This window comes from Equus quagga, chromosome 8 (genome assembly GCF_021613505.1).
Source record: "Equus quagga isolate Etosha38 chromosome 8, UCLA_HA_Equagga_1.0, whole genome shotgun sequence".
Taxonomy (NCBI): Eukaryota; Metazoa; Chordata; class Mammalia; order Perissodactyla; family Equidae; genus Equus; species Equus quagga.
The window spans coordinates 29,822,418-29,840,665 of NC_060274.1; the positions used below are offsets into that span (position 1 = coordinate 29,822,418).

Here is an 18,248-nt window from a genome sequence, read left to right on the forward strand (position 1 = left end):
AGGGGTGGGGTTCAGGGGTGAGGGAGAACTGAATCTAGGTAACCATAGCTCTAGCACTACAGGATATAACTGGATCTAACAACTGCTTTAAGCACCTATTCCGGAAGGAAAAATGACAAAACAATAAACACTCAGCCTTTAAGAAAGCATGACTCTGAGGAAAAAGAAATAGCTAGAAAATTAACTGTTAGATCCCAAGACTGTAAAAGATCAAGGATCTTAGGCATCTTGAGCACTGTGTAACAGTGGGCCAGTAAGTTTGAAAGCTGTGTACACAAGTTTTAAAAAACTAGCATCACAATGTAAAATTACATTTAAGGAAACATTTAGAAATGGCGGCGACCTATATTAATTCGCTTAATGAGGATATGGCTATGCAAATAGCAATATACATTTGTGGGCCCCCTAATAGGATATAATCAACTTCTTTATTTAAATTAGCAAAACATCTGAGGAACAGTTTAGATTCCATAAAGTATCTGAAATGGAGAAAGATCTTAGTATTCTCATCATTAGACGCAATACTCCTATGAATTAACTCCAGGACGAGCTCCTGATGAGAAAAATCTGAGGATCTCGTTAAAATGCAGATTCCAACTCAGCAGGTCTGGTATGGGGCCTGACTGTGTGCGTTTCTGACAAGCTGCCAGGTGCTGGGGCTGCTGCTGGTGGGGAGACCCGCCCCTTGTGTAGTGACGCTCTGGGAGAGATTACCAGGAGTAACCAGATGGAACTAAAAATGTTTTAAAATGTCATGGTATAGTTAAATGAACTACAGTATACATTAAAAACCCAATCCCAGCAATTAATAAATAATCATCACTATTAGAAATTCCTGACTCTACGGTGTTTTCTTACCTTTAGTTATGCAAGTGAAATAGTCATTATCGCCCTCTTTTATTGGTTCCCCAGCTGCTTTCCGTTTGTCTGGGTGATGTTTTAAAACCATTGCTTTATCTACAAAATAAGCCAGATTTAGATAATTTGTTACTTTACGCATCAAAACTAAAAATAAAGATGACCTAAAAAGAACCTTTCTAAAATCATAATGCTCATTTAAAAATATTTTCCCCTACGGTAAAATATAAGCTTATTAAGCGTGGATATTGCAGAGAAAGAATTATTTTAAGAACTGACCAAAGTGCCAACACCCAAAGACAATTACTGTTAACATTTTGGTGTATTTCCACAGTTTTTCTTTTAAAGCATATGCTTTAAAAAATTTAGGCATCATTATATCACATATACCAATTTATATTCTGCGCTTTCCAACTTAACATTACAGCATTACATTTTCCATGTTGTTACAAACTCTTCAAAAATTTTTTTTTAAAGATTTAAAAAAAAAATTTTTTCCTTTTTCTCCCCAAAGCCCCCCAGTACATAGTTGTATATTCTTCGTTGTGGGTCCTTCTGGTTGTAAAAATTTTTTAATTATTGCTTAATACAGTATTTCAAGTAGACTGATCTATTTAACTATTTCTCTACTGTTGGATATTCAGATTGTTTCCAATTTTTCACTATTATAAGTAATGCCAATTTTACTCATCTTGTAGAGAAGTATTTTTCCCTATTTAGGACTCTTTCTTCTTAGGATATAGTTACAGAAGAAAAATTAGTGAGTGAAAATGTAGGAACAAGTTCCTTTCTAAAAGTTAACCCACTTCATACTCCTTTGTGAACATCCTTTTCACCACAGCCTCACCAGGACTGGATCTAATGGATTTAAAACTATCACCAGCGCTCAACAATTCTTTTTTGTTTCTTTCATCTTCCATCTATGGAGGAAGGAGAGTTGTCTTAGTTTTTCTTCTTAGTTTGTGTGAGTCATTTTACAATAAATAATGGGTACGGGCCAGCCCCGTGGCTGGGTGGTTGGGTTTGTGCACTCCACTTAGGTGGCTGGGGTTTTGCCGGTTCAGATCCTGGGTGCGGACCTGGCACCGCTCACTGAGTCATGCTGAGGCGGCGTCCCAAACAGAACTAAGAAGGATCCACAACTAAAATACACAACTACGTACTGAGGGCTTCGGGGAGAAGCAAAAATAAAAAATAAAATCTTAAAAAAAAAAAATAACGCGTAGCTGTTAATATCCATTGAACATTTAATATGTACCAGGCACAACTTTTCAGTTAATCTTCTCACTAACGGAAAGTACTATTATTTTCTCCATTTTACAGATGAGGAAAACGAGGCAGAAAGGTTAAGTAACCACAACCATGCCAACCTGTCCAAAGTCCCAGCCAAGTCGGGCTCCAGTCCAGGCAGCCCGACTCATCGGCCTGGCCTCGGAAGAGGCCTCTCCTCGTCCACAGTGTCTGAGGCTAATGCTTTTCCCAACTGCTGTGATCACACTTACGTTTTTAAAAAAACCTTCAGTCATTTTTATTTATATTTACTGGTCATTTCCTTTATGATTTCTTCCAGTATTTACACACTTAGAAGGCCCTTCACTCTCTGAAAGTTTGATACGTGTTTCTAGCTTCATTAATATTTTCTGCGGTTAGAAGTGAAATTTTAAAAAAACTTCTTTAAATATTTTTGGAATTTTAATATAGTCAAGCAACCATCTAAATGTCACTTTCAAAGTCCTAACATTATCTAATAATCTTTCCCTTCTCCACTGATTTACGATGCCTCTATCATAGACTATTTTAGCAGAGTTTGTTTCTGGTTACCTATTCCTACCCCAGGATAATCTTTAAAATGACTATAGCTTTCTAATATAGTTTATGGTAACTTGCAAAAACTGTATGTTACTTTTGCATATTTTTCCTGCATCTAGCCACCTGATTCAATTCTTTGGTTTTCTAGGTAGATCTTATATTACCCACAAAGAATATATTTCTTTCCTTCTTTCCAACAGTTCTCTCTGATTTAATATCTTAATTCACTGACCCACACTCCCAAAACAGCATAAGAAATAATGGGCAGGTTAGCTCCCCCCATGGTTTGAATGGTAATGTCACTAATGCTACACAGTTAAAAGTTTGTGGGCTGTGTCTGAAATATTTATCAAAGTAGAGAATTAACTGCATTTTTATTCAAAGTTCTATTTATCAAAAAGGAATGGATATTAAGTTGTATTTTACATACTTGCACTATCTATTTAGGAAATCACATAATATTATCTAAGCTGCAAATAGATCTAGCTATATTAATGTAAGTTTCTAAGTTGGATTCCTGAGAGAAATCCTACTTGTTCAGGGGCATTATGCTTTTAATGTACTCTTAAATTCAATTTGCTATTAGTTTAACTGGGATTTTTTTTTTTTTTGTATTACACTCATGATGAGATTTGTTTGTAGTTTTTTAAAGCTCTCTTTGCCAGGTTGTAAATTTTTATTTATTTATTATTTTTAAGATGATTTTTTTTTTTGAGTTTTAGGTTTAGGGCAAAATTGAGAAGATGGTACAAAGATTTCCTATCTATCCTCTGCCCCCACACATGCAAAGCTCCCCCTCCCCCGTTATCACCATTCCCCACCAGAGCACTCCATGTTTCACAACTGATGAACCCACACTGACACGTCATAATCACCCAGAGCCCAGTTTACAGTATGGCTCACTCTTGGTGTTGTACATTCTATGGGTTTGGACAAACGTATAATGCTATGTCTCCATCATTATAATATCATACAGAGTATTTTCACTGCCCTAAAAATCCTCTGCGCTCCACCTCTTCATCCCTTCCTACCCACTTCAACCCCTGGCAACCATGATCTTTCTTTTCTGAGGAAGAGCTAACCGTCTGTGCCAATCTTCCTCCATTTTGTATTTGGGTCACCACCACAGCATGGTTGATGAGTGGTTGCAGGTCCACACCTGGGATCTGAATCCATGAACCCAGGCCACAGAAGCAGAGCATGAACTTAACCACTAGGTAACACGGCTGGCCCCACAATCTTTTTATTGTCTCTATAGCTTTGTCTTTCTATGCCAGGTTTTCATACTAGGATTACATTAATTTCACAAAATGAACTGTCCCAAAACAGTTTATGTTCAGCATATGAATCTTCAATTCCTTAAACATTTGAAATAATTCACCTGAGAAATAACCTGGGCCTAAAAACATTTTTTAGGAGGTAATTCTTCTGAAACTTTTAAAATTTCTTCAATTTCAAAAAAGTCAATTTTATCAAAATTCTCAAATTCACTGCATTTAATAGTGGTCTCAATTAAAAATTTCTATAATGGTTTTCTTTCTGTATTTCATAATTTTTCTTCTTATAAATCCATTTTGGAATACTGTTTCCTTCTATTTTTCTCCTCCATGCTCCTAGTGCTATTCTTTTAAACATTTGAATCGAACGCCTCTTTTACATTTCCCTCCTTTAAAAAAGTAACCTCAGGTGATTGAGGCAATGAACTTATGGTACAGCTCTCACTGCCATCCCTTGAGTTTTGCAGCCGTGATATTACTGTTGCAAAAATTACCTATCAATACAATTTTTATATCTGTTTAGGCCTCAAAGAGTTAAATTTCATAAGTGATTTTTTTTTGGTTTGTTTAATCTCATCTATTTTTATTGAAATGAGATAAAATTCACATAAACTAAAAAGCTCAGATTTTCAGTATTCAGTTCAATGAGTTCTGACAACTCTAACTACCACCCAAAAGAAAATACGGGCTATTTCCATCACCTACAGGGTTCCCTTGCACCCTTTTCCAGTCAACTCCCACCCCTACCACCTGGGGCAACCTCTTTTCTGATTTCCATCAGCATAGATTACTTTTGCATGTTCTTGAACTTCATGTAAATACAATCATGAACTATGTCTTCGTATCTGACTTCTTTTGCTCAACATAATTTTTTTCCCTCCAAGACTGGCACCTGAGCTAACATCTGTTGCCAATAATTTTTTTCTTCTTCTTTTCCCCAAAGCCCCCCAGTACATAGTTGTATGTACTGTAGTATGTAGGTCCTTCTAGTTGTGGCAGGTGGGATGCCACCTCAGCACGGCCTGATGAGCGGTGCCATGTCCGCACCCAGGATCTGAACCGGTGAAACCCTGGGCCACTGAAGCGGAGTGCACGAACTTAACCACTTGGCCACGGGGCCGGCTCGTCAACATAATGTTTTGAGATTCACCACCATTCTTGCACGTACCAGTAATTTGTTCTTTTTAAATGGCTGAGTACTATTCCGCTGTATGAACATACAGCAGTTTGCTCGTCCATTATCCTGTTGGTGAACATGTGGGTGGTTTCAGTTTTTTGATATTGTGAATAAGGCTTCTGTGAACACTTCTGTACCTATCTTTTTATGGGCATATTAAACTTAGTGATTTCTACAAAAACTGCAAGGGTTCAGGAACTCTGACAAATATATTTTCGCTTTTTTGAGTTCCAAGATTTTTCTTACAGTCAAGTATATTATCTTTTTTCCATTAACACTCAAGAAGAGGCATTTTCACCTTCTAGCTGGTTTAAGCAGAAAGGAATTTATTGAAGGTTATTAGGCGGCTCACAGAATCTCTGTGAGAGTCAGACTGTCAGGCCTGGAGGCCAGGTGGCCAGGAACAACAACCAAGTCACAGTGGAGAAGTGTGATGATGGCTCCAGTGCTGGGCACTGCTGAAACAGAGCACGGGCTACTTCCGCTGCCAGGGAGTGGGGAAGCCACCGCTTCTCCCTGTGGTGCTCTCCAACCCTGCTGGCAAAACAGACCTGGGCAGCTGGGCCTAACGTACACTGTTCTCTGAGCTGCAAGTGGGTGCTGGGTAGGGAACCTAAGTCACACGCCTGCGAACATTCTCAATCTCAGAACGATTCTTTCTATAAATCAGGTAAGTTTTCTTCTTTGTTTGCAATTATTCTTTCTCTTACACTTTACTCTGACTTCTTTAGGGAAATCTGGCATCTCTTTATTCTTTCCCTCTGAATCTTGGGAACATTCCTCAAGGCTGTCCTCGGCTTTACTATGTTTTCTAAATGGCACGTCAGCCTTTGTAATTCTAGATCTGCTCTCATGTTTTTAGTTTCCAGGCAATTCTATTTATTTTTCCCGAGTCTCTTTCTGCAATGAGTCTCATTCTACACTGCCCCCCAATGCAGTGTCTTCATATCTCACTGACGACATGTAGCAGATACTTAATTTTTCTTTTGAACCTTATGAGAAAGTCTGAGAGAGATGACATCTCAGTTTTTTTCTTGCAGAGTCTCCTTCTTACGCTGCACTATTTTTTTCTTCATTGATTTTTCTGTCTAGTCACCTTCAGCCATCCATATACATCAGGGGTCCTGAGATTGTCCTGTACTCTGCTCTTGAGGGAGCAAACGATGTTACTAATATTAACAATAAGGTAAAGGAGACCAAAGAACACTGTTGGTTTGAAAAAGAAATGAAGGTGATTTGGGAGCAGCTATTATAAGTTTACTGAAATTTCAAAGACTTCCCTTTCCTCCCTCCTCCCACCAAAGACAGTTTCTGAAATGTTCTGAGGGTACATTAGCAAAGGGGCTTTTACTGTACATTCATATTGCTATGACTGTAAAATGTCTCCAAATATGATTGATAATTTTTAAGAAGCTTGATATGAAAGTTTTCATTTTAAAATGTCAGAAATATTTTAAGCTAAAATTATTAAATTTAGAAAATTCTAATTACTGAAGATTTTATTTCCGTGCAAAGACTATCAAACCCACATGCATAACCTACTGCAAGCGCGGCAATTTTACTTCAAGAACAAAACTACAGAAGCAACTGAAATATCACCTTTAGCACGCAAGCACTTCCTCTGAACCCATCATTCAACCTTTCTGGTAATTTACTCTTTTTGGATAATGCAAGGGAAAAAAAGACCACTTACTTTATTCACCCTTAATCGACTTCCTAATTTTCATGATAGCAATTCAAAATACATTAAACAAAAATAAAACTCTTTCACGTGTGTTTGTAATAGGATACAAGAACTTGAAGGATCTCAAATGCTATCAGACTTACTTTTTTTTTTGTAGGAAGATAAGACCTGACCTAATATCTGCTGCCAATCTTCCTCTTTTTGCTGAGGAAGACTGGACCTGAGCTAACATCCGTGTCCATCTTCCTGTATTTTATATGTGGGATGCCTGCCATAGCAGGCCTTGACAAGCAGTGTGTAGGTCCACACCCGGGATCTGAACTGGTGAACCCTGGGCCACCTAAGTGTGAAATTAACCACTGTGCCACGGGGCTGGCCCCTAGATTTACATTTTTATTAGGTTTGTGTGTGCTAATAATTATAGATTTGCAAACAGTAACTTTGCATTTTTACTTTTGGACGAGATTTCAGAAAGCAGCAATTGTTTATTTTGTGGTGACAGAGGTAAGAGAATGACAGTTTCCTTCTGAATAAATACTGAGAATATTCATCAAAGTGCAGAGAGTAAACTATAATTCCACTTAATGTTAATCATCTGTGCACTGAGGTTGTAAAACTTTTGGCTACAGAATATTAAAAAATTGATTTTATGCCAATAAAAAGAATGGACTTAGGGGCTGGCCCCGTGGCCGAGTGGTTAAGTTCGCACGCTCCGCTGCAAGTGGCCCAGTGTTTCATTGGTTCGAATCCTGAGCGCAGACATGGCACCGCTCATCAAACCACGCTGAGGCAGTGTCCCACAAGCCACAACTAGAAGGACCCACAACGAACAATATACAACTATGTACCGGGGGCTTTGGGGAGAAAAAGGAAAAAAAATAAAATCTTAAAAAAAAAAAAAAAAAGGGGGCTGGCCCCGTGGCCGAGTGGTTGAGTTTGCGCGCTCCACTGCAGGCAGCCCGGTGTTTCGTTGGTTCGAATCCTGGGCGCGGACATGGCACTGCTCGTCGGACCACGCTGGGACAGCGTCCCACATGCCACAAGTAGAAGAACCCACAACGAGGAATATACAGCTATGTACCGGGGGGGCTTTGGGGAGAAAAAGGAAAAAATAAAATCTTAAAAAAAAAAAAAAAAGAATGGACTTAGAAACAAATGGATGTTTCTTTTATAATTTGTTGTACATTTTTTATCTTTAGAGAAAGAAACAATTCCTTTACCTTAAAACACCAACTATTTTCATGGTTCTAAATCACTTCTAATTCTTTCACAAATTTACATGTATCAAGACATATTTGGTATTTGTATGCTATTCTTTCCTATAGTAACACTTTGCAAATACTTTTCCATGGCAAATGAATTTTCTTGGCAATTATGTATTTTGCAATGACTATTCATATGCAATAACATGCTTAGTACAACACCATGCCAGCTTTTTAAGAAATCAAATAATAGCTCTAAAATAATCTGATGAATCCCTCCACTTTGTTAAAAAATATTGCCTGTGCTTTTCATCAATAGAGAAAATTTTGAGTTCCCCTACCACAGTCTCAACTAGTACTTTCCAACATGAGATAGGTTTCACTCAGCCATCGTCCTCCAAGGAAAATATTTTCTCTGATCGACTGGCCTTGACTACCTACTCCTTTTCCCTATGGCCACAATCTTACCTCCTCTGACCTCAATATCCATTCTCTAGAGGAGGGCAGAATATTCTCCTAAGACAAAATACAGAAAACTAATGAACTTCACTCTTTCATTAAACTTTACTAATCAGGTAAACCAAATGGTGTGTAGGGAATTACGTCCAGAGGCATGCAAAGGACAAGACATTTAGGAGCACTAAGGGGATGGAGTTTTATAAGGCACACAAAGACTGGATTCCCATCAATCTCCCCCCTTCCTCGAAGTTTTAACTGTGTCAATGAAAATAATAATGAAGCCTCAGACAACTCTTTCTTAGACAAAGAGACAGGGCGGTATCAACCAAAGTGTGACCTAAGACCAAAAGATGACATCAAAAAACCTCAGTAACAAGGCAGGTTCCACTAAATACAGCAGGCCACACTTCTAAAGGGAGGTGAAGTATATTTTAAAAGCTTGCCATTGGAAGAATATTCTTTATCCTGTCACAAAGACACACACTCACCCCTTAATTTCTTATCCATAATGAGAATGTCCATACATAAGGCTGACTGATTTTTTTCTGGCTCTGAAGGTAAACTGGAGAGAGCAGTTATACGTTGTTGTGACCATAACAACACATGCTGTTAAATCTAGACTTATGGCTATAGACCACGATACTGCACATCTTCTCAAAAGGATGACATTTCCCAGACCAGATACTTGATTATTTCAAAATAACTAAGTACTTACGAGCTGCTTTGATCTGTCTCTGTGTAGCTTTGTACCTTACATGGCCAAGTCCAAGCACTGCGTAATGGTCTTGGTTCTGATAAAGACAAAAAAGGCAGTCAAGTTTGAAATGGAGCAATATATCCCATCCTGTGTTTTGACACCCCAAAAGAGTGTTTTCCAAAGTCACACTCCCGTAACAGGAGTCCAGTGAGAGATTCTGTATAAAATGGGTTCTGTGGTCATTTAAGTCTGGAAAATGTGGACTATCGTATAGCCTTCTTGATGATTTGGATGTACATAGCCTAATAAATGCTCTGAGATGATCTGCAATTAAAAAAGAAAAACACAGAAAGAAACCCGTAAAACACAACATTTTCCAAACTTACTTGACTATAGAACACTTTTTTTCTCTTAACATCTATTAATAGCCTATGGCCATACTTTTTTTTATTTTGAGGAAGATCAGCCCTGAGCTAACATCTGCTGCCAATCCTCCTCTTTTTGCTGAGGAAGACTGGCCCTGAGCTAACATCCATGACCATCTTCCTCTACTTTATATGTGGGATGCCTGCCATAGCATGGCTTAATGAGCAGTGCCATGGTGGCACCTGGGATCCGAACCAGTGGACCGTGGGCCGCCAAAGCAGAATGTGCGAACTTAATTGCTGCGCCACGGGGCCAGCGCCATATGGCCATCCTTAAATCAAGGTGCAGCCAGGAAGATTTCAGAACTGAGGGGAGCATTACAGCAGTCCCAGCAGGTTGGCCCTGGGCAATGACAGATAGGACTAGGTAGGGGTTGTGTGGAGCAAGGAAGGTAGGTTGGATGGAAATTTTGATAACCTGAGGGATGAGGCTTCTCTATACAGGAAGTACCTGCTTTCATTTCTGCTTTGGTTAACATCCTTGCAAATTTGGAAGCTGAGGTAGCAAGAGGAGTGAAGGCTCCGTAAGGACTCAAAAGGTGTATCTAGTATTGAGAGGAGTGGGGAGGAAGGGGAGTTGAGGGCATAAAACACGGGAGAAGAAGTCACTTAGGGCTGACTGGTTTCCCTTTAAATTCAGGGCTGCAAACCTCATGCGGACGGGCTCCTTTATCACACCTAGCAATCACTTTGTTCCAGCTGTTTCACTTTTCCACTCACTCAGATGCGTCCTCTAGTCTTTGCTCAAACCTCACAGACCCTCCTCCACCCTTGCCTTGCCTCTTGCTTAACTGAAAAATCCAGGGGCCGGCCTGTGGCCAAGTGGTTAGGTTTGCACATTCCACTTCAGTGGCCCAGGGTTTCACCGGTTCAGATCCTGGGTGCGGACATGGCACCACTCAGCAGGCCACGCTGAGGCAGCGTCCCACGTGCCACAACTAGAAGGACCCACAACTAGAGTATACGACTATGTACTGGGGAGCTTTGGGGAGAAGACGAAGGAAAAAAAAGACTGGCAGCAGATGTCAGCTCAGGTGCCAATCTTGGAAAAAAAAAAAGAATTAACCTTCTCAAATTCCAACATCTTTCTACCACCCTCTCTGCAACCACACACCTTTCCCCTTCACAACTGAGAAAGCCTGTCCCATCAAGAGAAGTTACTCCACCCTTCCTCTTGGTTTTGAATATTGTCTCCTCAAACACTGGAATCTTTCAGGCATCTCCTAAATTCCAACTGGATTATTTTCGCCCATATAAAGAGATGCTCTGCTATGTCATCAAAGTGCAAAAAAAAAAAAAAAGACAAAAACACCCTTCCATGACCTTGTCCAGAGACTGCCCCATTTCTCTGCTGCCCATCGAAGTGGAACTTCTTGACGAAGCTGTTCCTTCTAGGATTCACTTTTCAACCCACTCCCATCTGGTTCTGCTTGGTCTGCTCGGTCCACTCCCACCCAGGTGCTATGAAGTATCAATTTCCGGGTGCCAAATCCAAGATCGCCCATCTGCCTCACTGACTTCAACTCCCAGTGGCAGCACAGCTGACTCTTCCTGGAAACACTATCTTCCTTTAGCTTCTGTGACCCACCCTCTCTATTTTCCTCCCACCTTACAGGAGCTTTTTTCAGCCACTTTTACTGGTTTCTCAATGACCTGCAAAGCCCAGTCCTGAGGTTTCTTTGGTCTCTCTCTCTATACTTTGGTCCTAGCTGATCTGATCCGATGTCAAGGACAGAATACACTAAGAACCCTGTAAATGCTCACGACTCCTCAACTCACTGGAGAGCAGAGCCCTCCTCTAAGCTCCAGATGTGCAGAGCTCCTCCATTTCTCGCACTTCCTGGCCTGGGACTCTCCAGCGTGGTCCCCCATTTGCAATACAAGACTAGCATCCCAGCTCACTGCAGAAGCGAGCGCCTGCCCCTCAGGGCCGCACACGCTGGAGTCTCTGCCTAACACATTCTTCCCCCTCTCTTCTTCTTCCTTCTCTTTTTGTTTTATTCCTTCTCCCCCACTCTTCATGTGGCTGCCATCTTCTCATTCTTCAGTCTCAGCTTAAATGTCATCACATTATTTAAAACAGACAATCTTCTCTCCCCACCTCTGCTTTTTTTTGTTCCCTCCAAAGTACTTAAAAATTGTCAGTGCTTCAAACTCTCCAATGGCTTTCCACTGACCACAACTCCATACCTCCTCATGGCGCCCCCATTCACTCTGTTCCAGCCATTGGCCGCCTTTCAGTTCCTGGCACATCCACACTTCTTTCTGCCTCTGCACAAGCTCCCTGCCTGGCATGCCCCTCTCCCCGATCTTTGCAAGTCATTCAGGTTTTACCTTAAACGTCAGCTCCACTGCCATCTGCTCAGTCCAAAGCAGGCACCTGGACCCTCTACCACATCGCCCTGTTCTGCTCCCTGCCCAGTACTTAAGTGTCCAAGTTCCTGACGTTCACTTACTGTCGTCTCCCCACTGGACTATACGCTGTGTGGGAGCAGTGACAGTCTGTTCAGCACAAGACTGTCAGCTCCCAGAACAGCATCTGACACAGGGCAGGCGCTCGAGCCCTACTTGCTGAATGAAACAATTAACTGAACAACTGTATGAACCTGCTGCCCTGCTCTCATCCACTCTTTTCTACGCCAAAGACCTCCTCCACTCTTTCTCCTCTTCTCTCTGCAGATCTCAGTGTTCCCCAACTCTGTCTCCTCCTGACCCTGCCTTTCCCTCAAGTTACTATTTTCATTCATCTTCTTTACAACTCAGCTTTGAAGGAGCATTTTACACTTACGTCTCCACTTCATCACCTCATCACTCCTCAACCCACCGCAGTCTTGCGCCATCCCACCCACTTTACCAGGACTGCTTTCAACAAGGTTGCCTAAACTGCGTCTGCCAAACCAAGTGGCCTTTTCTCATTATTTATGTTACGTGATCCACCTCTCTCCAAAGCAGTGACACTGTGATTGCTTTTTCCTTCTTGAGACTTCCTCCTTCCTTAGTTTCTGGAAGAATCTAGTGCCTGATGTTTAATAAATCTTTGTTGAGCGAACATACATCTTTTTCTTTCTACTTCTTTCACACTTCTTAGTATCCTTTGCTGCTTCTCTTCCTCTGCTCATCCCTTAAATATCTATGTTCCGTTTTTTTCCTTTTAAAATTGATGATGAAAGCAGGAGAATCAGCTAACACTTTCTGAGTGCTGATTTTCTTTTCTAAATGCTTTACACATATGCCTCATCTCCTTTCATCCTCACAACCACCTACAAGAGGAACTCTGAGGATCTACTGCCGGTTTAGCATTTATCACATGCCCAAGCGCTCGGCTGAGTGCTTTCTACGCAGCCTTTTATTAATCCTCACTATAATCCTCTGAGCTGCTAGCAATCTCACCGTATCAACAAAGGAAATCAGGTATAGAGATGTCAAATAACTTCCCCAAGGTCCCAGCACACTAAATGGGCAGAACCAGATTTGAATGCAGGCACTATAATGCTGCAGTATATACATCTAAGTGTTATACCAGTGCCTACTTAAACACTATAATATCTATTTGTCTGTATTCTTCTCCCTGGCTCATGTCATTCAACTTCCCACAGCCTCAGCTACCACCTATGCACCAAGGACTTGCAAATGTTTTTGGCTCTAACTTCTTTTCAGAGCCACAGACCAATTTCTAGTCATCTACTAGAGCACTACCAGCACTGTCCAATGGAGCAATGGAAGGAGAGAGGATGGTGCAAAAAGACCGGGCAGGGTGCCCCTCTGCTGTATGCAGGGTCAGTGGGAGTTGGAATCGACTCGATGGCACTAACAACCACCAACAGACACCTTCATCAGTATGTTACTAGAACCTCAGTTTTCACATAGCCAAACTCGAACACAAACACCACACTCCCAAGATGTGGTAAACATATACATATATATGGTTTCACTTGTATGTGGAATATAAACAAGCACATGGACAAAGAAAACAGTTCAGTGGCTACCAGGGGAAGGGGGGTGGGGGGGTGGAGCGGAGCACCTATATGGTGACAGACAAGCAACAATGTACAACTGAAATTTCACAATGATGTAAACTGTTATGAACGCAAATAAAAAAAAACTGAAAAAAACCAAGCCAAACCAAAAAAACCCCAAATACCACACTCCCCACAAACTTCCTTTTCCTACATCCCAGTGTTGGTGACTGACATCATACTCTGGTGGGTCACACAAGCCAAAATGCTCAGAGGTCTGCTGAATACGTCCCCTTCTCTGGCGCCATACAGCCAAGGTCACCAAGGACTCGCAAGCCTACCTCCCCAAAAAACAAATCTGTCCCCTCTTCCTCAAAATCCAGTCACAAATTTAGTTTGAGCATCAAGCATTCACTCGCAGGGTTGGACTATCATTGCTTCCTGTAACAGCAGACTACTCACTTCCCCTCCAGTCTTGCCCTCCCTTTTAAAGCAATTTTCTGTACTGCAAGGAGAATTACTTTTCTAAAATTAGCTCAGAAACTTTTGATGACTTCCTCCTGCCCCAAAAATAAAATTTAAATTCGTTCTTTAGCATGGCATAAAAAGGACACCACAGAGTTTGGTCTAGAGTCGTGTCAGGCCTGATTTCTCACCACCATCCCTCAAGCGCCCCAGTCTAGAGTCGTGTCAGGCCTGATTTCTCACCACCATCCCTCAAGCGCCCCAGGTGAGTCTTCACCGATCCCTGAAGAGGCGGTGCACATTCCTTTACTCCGGTGGCTGTGTCTTTGCATATCTATTCCTTCTGCCCAGAACGCCTTTTCTTCCTTCTCTGCTTCACAAACTGCCACTCATCCTTTTAAGACCAGCTCAAACATTATCTTCTCTGTGAAACCTTCCTGGATTCTCCAGAACAGACAGTATCCCACGGCCACTGCTTCCCCACTCAGGGCTTAACAATCAACAGATGCTCAGCTATGGCTCTCTCGTGGAAGCATCTTGAAACATGGTTTATTAGTGGAGAACTGCTTATGTCTAACAAAGCATCTGACTGACCAAAGGACTCAGATACTAAATACCTTCCAGTCTTTGGGATCAAGTGTTTTCAGCATGGGAAACTCTTCCAACTGCAGCTCTTCATCTTCTGATTCCTCTGATAACTCTTTCTTATCCTCCAGTTCCTGAAAAGAGGCAGAAGCATTTCTGTTTCTCCTCTTAACAAAAGCTTCAAACCATCTTCCCACAGGTTCAACTTGACAGAGGGTTGAGGCTGTGATTAAAAGCGTTAAGACAGGCTTCAGTGTATTGCATGGACTAAATTTGTTCCAAGGCAATAAATAAGAGCAAAACAGTGACAGCATCAGAATTTTAAAACCAGCAATAAATAATCATTTCTCAGAATTTACAGAGTATTCAACCAACCTCTTCCACTTATCTGACAAAACAAAACATTCGGCTATGTCAACAAATCAATACTTTTCTGCGGATATGAGAGGAAGGTGGGGAACAGGGAGAAATGTTGCAAACTGGTTTACTTTTAGCCCAATAATTGTAATAAAGCAATAAAGAATGACAAGCTGTCATAAAGAGCTAGCCTCATCCAAAACACAAAACCTTCTTAAAAACACCTCAAAACCTCTCACTTATTAAAACCTTCAATTCAGATAGCTTTAAAAAATTTTAAGAACTCACTAGCAATGATTTGTTCTGAAAGATAATTTTCAAGAAGCTAAGGAGGATTTACTAACACAGCTATGCTACAGTGGATGGAACAGGCACTGGGTGTGAAAATCAGAAGCTCTGGATTTCGGTCCAGATCCAACAGTGAGTGGCTCTGAGAAACAAGTCAGGGACATCTTGCACTGTAAAATGGGAACAATATCTATCTTATACGGTTCCTTGAAAGACTCAACAGGCAAACAATGAAAGCACTTTGAAAATCACAAACTGTCGCATAAAAATAAGGCTTTATCATTACTCCTGGGACGCGGGGGTAAATCACTGTGCATCTGTATATTAACAATTCAAAAAAAAAGGTAATTTGGATCAGGAAAAAAGCGAACACTTTAATTTTAATTTCATATTCCGTACAAAAGCAAAAAAGCTTTCTTCTGTCCAGTAATAAACAACTCAGATATAAGTCTTCTCTTATACGGAATGGCCCCAATTTTCTAAAAATAACTGACTTTCCGCGTTTTAATTGGTTTGGGAAATTAAGATTTCCTCCACCCTACACAGGAGAGGTGTTGAACACTAGGTTCGAGAGGTGCTACCTGCGTGGCGTGGGTGTGGCTGTTAAGAACACTGCCTTTCACTTCTTTCCCTCCAGTTCTAAGATTACGCATAGACTTCCATGAGCACGAATGCAACACGTGCCGGGAGAGGCGTTCAAAACCACACTCGGCAAGCGTCTACACGGGCCGGATGGTGATGAACGCAGGTCACGGAAACTCTAAGTCCACAGTACCCACACCGTCCCGGGCTATAAACTAAGACCCTGCAGCAGCAGGACAAGTTTCACGAGTCTGTCGGCACGCATCTCACCCCAGCACGGGCAATGAACTGTCTTCCCACCGAGTATGAGCATCCGAGCTGTGACATCTACAGCACCAGGCCGGCGCACCCGCGGAGAGAGGGAGAGGGGCTGACCGGGCGCCGGCAGGGGCTGCAGGACCCCGGGCTCGCGGGGGCGCCGGGCAGCCGGCCGCCGGCGAGGAGATGCTCACAAGGACCTTTCCAGGGGCCGGTCCGTGAGTCAGCGGCCGGGAGCGCAGGACGAAGCCGCGGGGCAGAGGGCAGACGCCCCGCGCGCCCGCCCGCCCTCCGGTCAGGGGAAGCCCCGCCGCAAGCAGGACGCAGCCGGGCGCTCGTCGCGGCCCGGGCGCCGGGCAGGGACCGCGGGCCGCCGAGCCGCGGCTGAGGGGACACGTACCCGAGGTCAGAGCGCGGCTGATGGCGGTGCCCTGGCCGTCCGCAGCGCTCGGCAGGAGCAGCATGATGGCGCCGGGGCCGGTGCCGCGGGCACAGGGCGGCGCGGCTCCTCCAGCTCTACCTCCCGCTCCGAGCCTCGCGCCGGGGCTCCAGGGCGCCCGGGAGCCGGCGCATGGAGACGACCCGCGACTGCTTCCGGGAGGCAGTTGTCGCGGTGCGGAGGCCAAGTCGGCCCCACCCGCCCCGCCAACGTGTGCGGCGGCTTCTTTCCGCGGCGGGCTCAGGTCCGGCTGGCGACGAAGACTCGCGAGAGAAAGGTTCCTAGATTCGTCAGTTCCCGGGTAAAAAGGGTCGTTTCTCCATCCAGGTGCAATCAGTCGAACATAATTTTCTAAAGTGGCTCTTTCTGTATTCTTTTTGCTTTTAAGATAGTACTACTTTATAGATTAGTCTGAACCTAACCTCTGATTTTTCTAGTGGCTCTACTTGTATAAATCAAAAATGAAAAGAGGTGGAGGAATTAGTGTAGTTTATACATCCATGGAGAATTCTGTGCATACACCTGCAATGCATTTGTGTTTACCTAAATAATAATAGCAGCGAACATTTGCTGTGCGACCACTAAGTGATGCCTGCGTTATCTCATTTAATCCTCATAACATTTGAAGAAGAAACCCTTCTCTAGTGTTCTGTTCTAATCCAAGGCCAGCAATCTTTCTACCCTGCTCTAACAGCACAGACTGTTCTTTCAAGATATTCCCAATTCTAGGACTCTGGAACTTAATTGTTTAAAGTATAATAAAATCATTTGTCTCCTAGTATACGATTCTTTCTAGGGCTGAGGTCAAACGCAAGAACTAGCAGAAGAAAACCAGTGGGTGAAGATTCACCACCCTCCCCAGCAGTATCTGAAATAGGGTGGGCAAAATAGAAGACTTAATGTGCCACTCTTTGGCAAAGAGCACGAGAAATTAGCAGATTATTCTCTAGGAATTACATTTGCACTGTTCAATATATTGAATTGGCCTGTACATTTACTGCATGACAAAACTGTCACTTCAAAATGGACATTTCAAAAGCTAAGCTAATCTCCCCCTGAAACTCCTCCTGACCCAGTTGTTTGTTGATGTTACAAACAGGCTCTAAAAGTCAAAGTAACCTGACTTCACTTTCTTAACATTAATGTTTTCTCACACTTCCCCCCCATCCATTTTTACCCCCAGCTCTAAGCTGTGTGTGTGGTAAAATCCACATAACATAAAATTCACATCTTAACCGTTTTTAAGTGCACAGTTCAGCAGTGCTAAGCACATTCACTTTGTTGTGCAACCAATCTCCAGAACTCTTTTCATCTTGCAAAACTGAAACTATCACGTTAAATAATTCCCATTTCCACCTCCCCCTAATCCCTGGCAACTACCATTCTCCTTTCTGTCTCTATGAATTTGACTACTTTAAGCATCTCATTTAAGCGGAATCATATAGTATTTGCCTTTTTGTGACTGGCTTATTCAGTTGGCATAACATCCTTACACTTGTAGTGTTTGCCAGAATTTCTTTCTTTTTTTAAGGCTGAATAATATTCCATTGTATGTACATTTAATTTATTCATTCCTCTGTCAATTAGGTTGCTTCCACCTTTTGCCTATTTTGAATAATGCTGCTATGAATGTGGAGGTACAAATACCTCTTTGAGACCCTGCTTTCAATTCTTTTGGGTGTATACCCAGAACTGGAATGGATGGATCATATGGCAATTCTATTTTTAAT

The 18,248-nt window shown here is 42.2% G+C and overlaps 1 protein-coding gene across 3 annotated transcripts in view; it reads right to left on the reverse strand.

Annotated features, from left to right (window-relative positions):
• Nucleotides 1–16,742, reverse strand: part of DNAJC2 (DnaJ heat shock protein family (Hsp40) member C2) — a 30,601-nt gene extending 13,859 nt beyond the window's left edge. Inside the window, exons 1-4 of one of the 3 annotated variants that reach the window (XM_046669315.1) lie at nt 16,480–16,742; nt 14,627–14,728; nt 9,182–9,257; nt 859–957 (exon numbers count right to left, since the gene is read on the reverse strand). In XM_046669315.1, the coding sequence (XP_046525271.1) occupies nt 859–957; nt 9,182–9,257; nt 14,627–14,659 (208 nt within the window). In that variant the 5' untranslated portion in view covers nt 14,660–14,728; nt 16,480–16,742. Of the gene's footprint in view, nt 1–858; nt 958–9,181; nt 9,258–14,626; nt 14,818–16,479 lie in introns of all 3 variants that reach the window. The other 2 variants (XM_046669314.1, XM_046669316.1) reach the window with 2 other exon arrangements.
• Nucleotides 16,743–18,248: the final 1,506 nt, after the last annotated feature.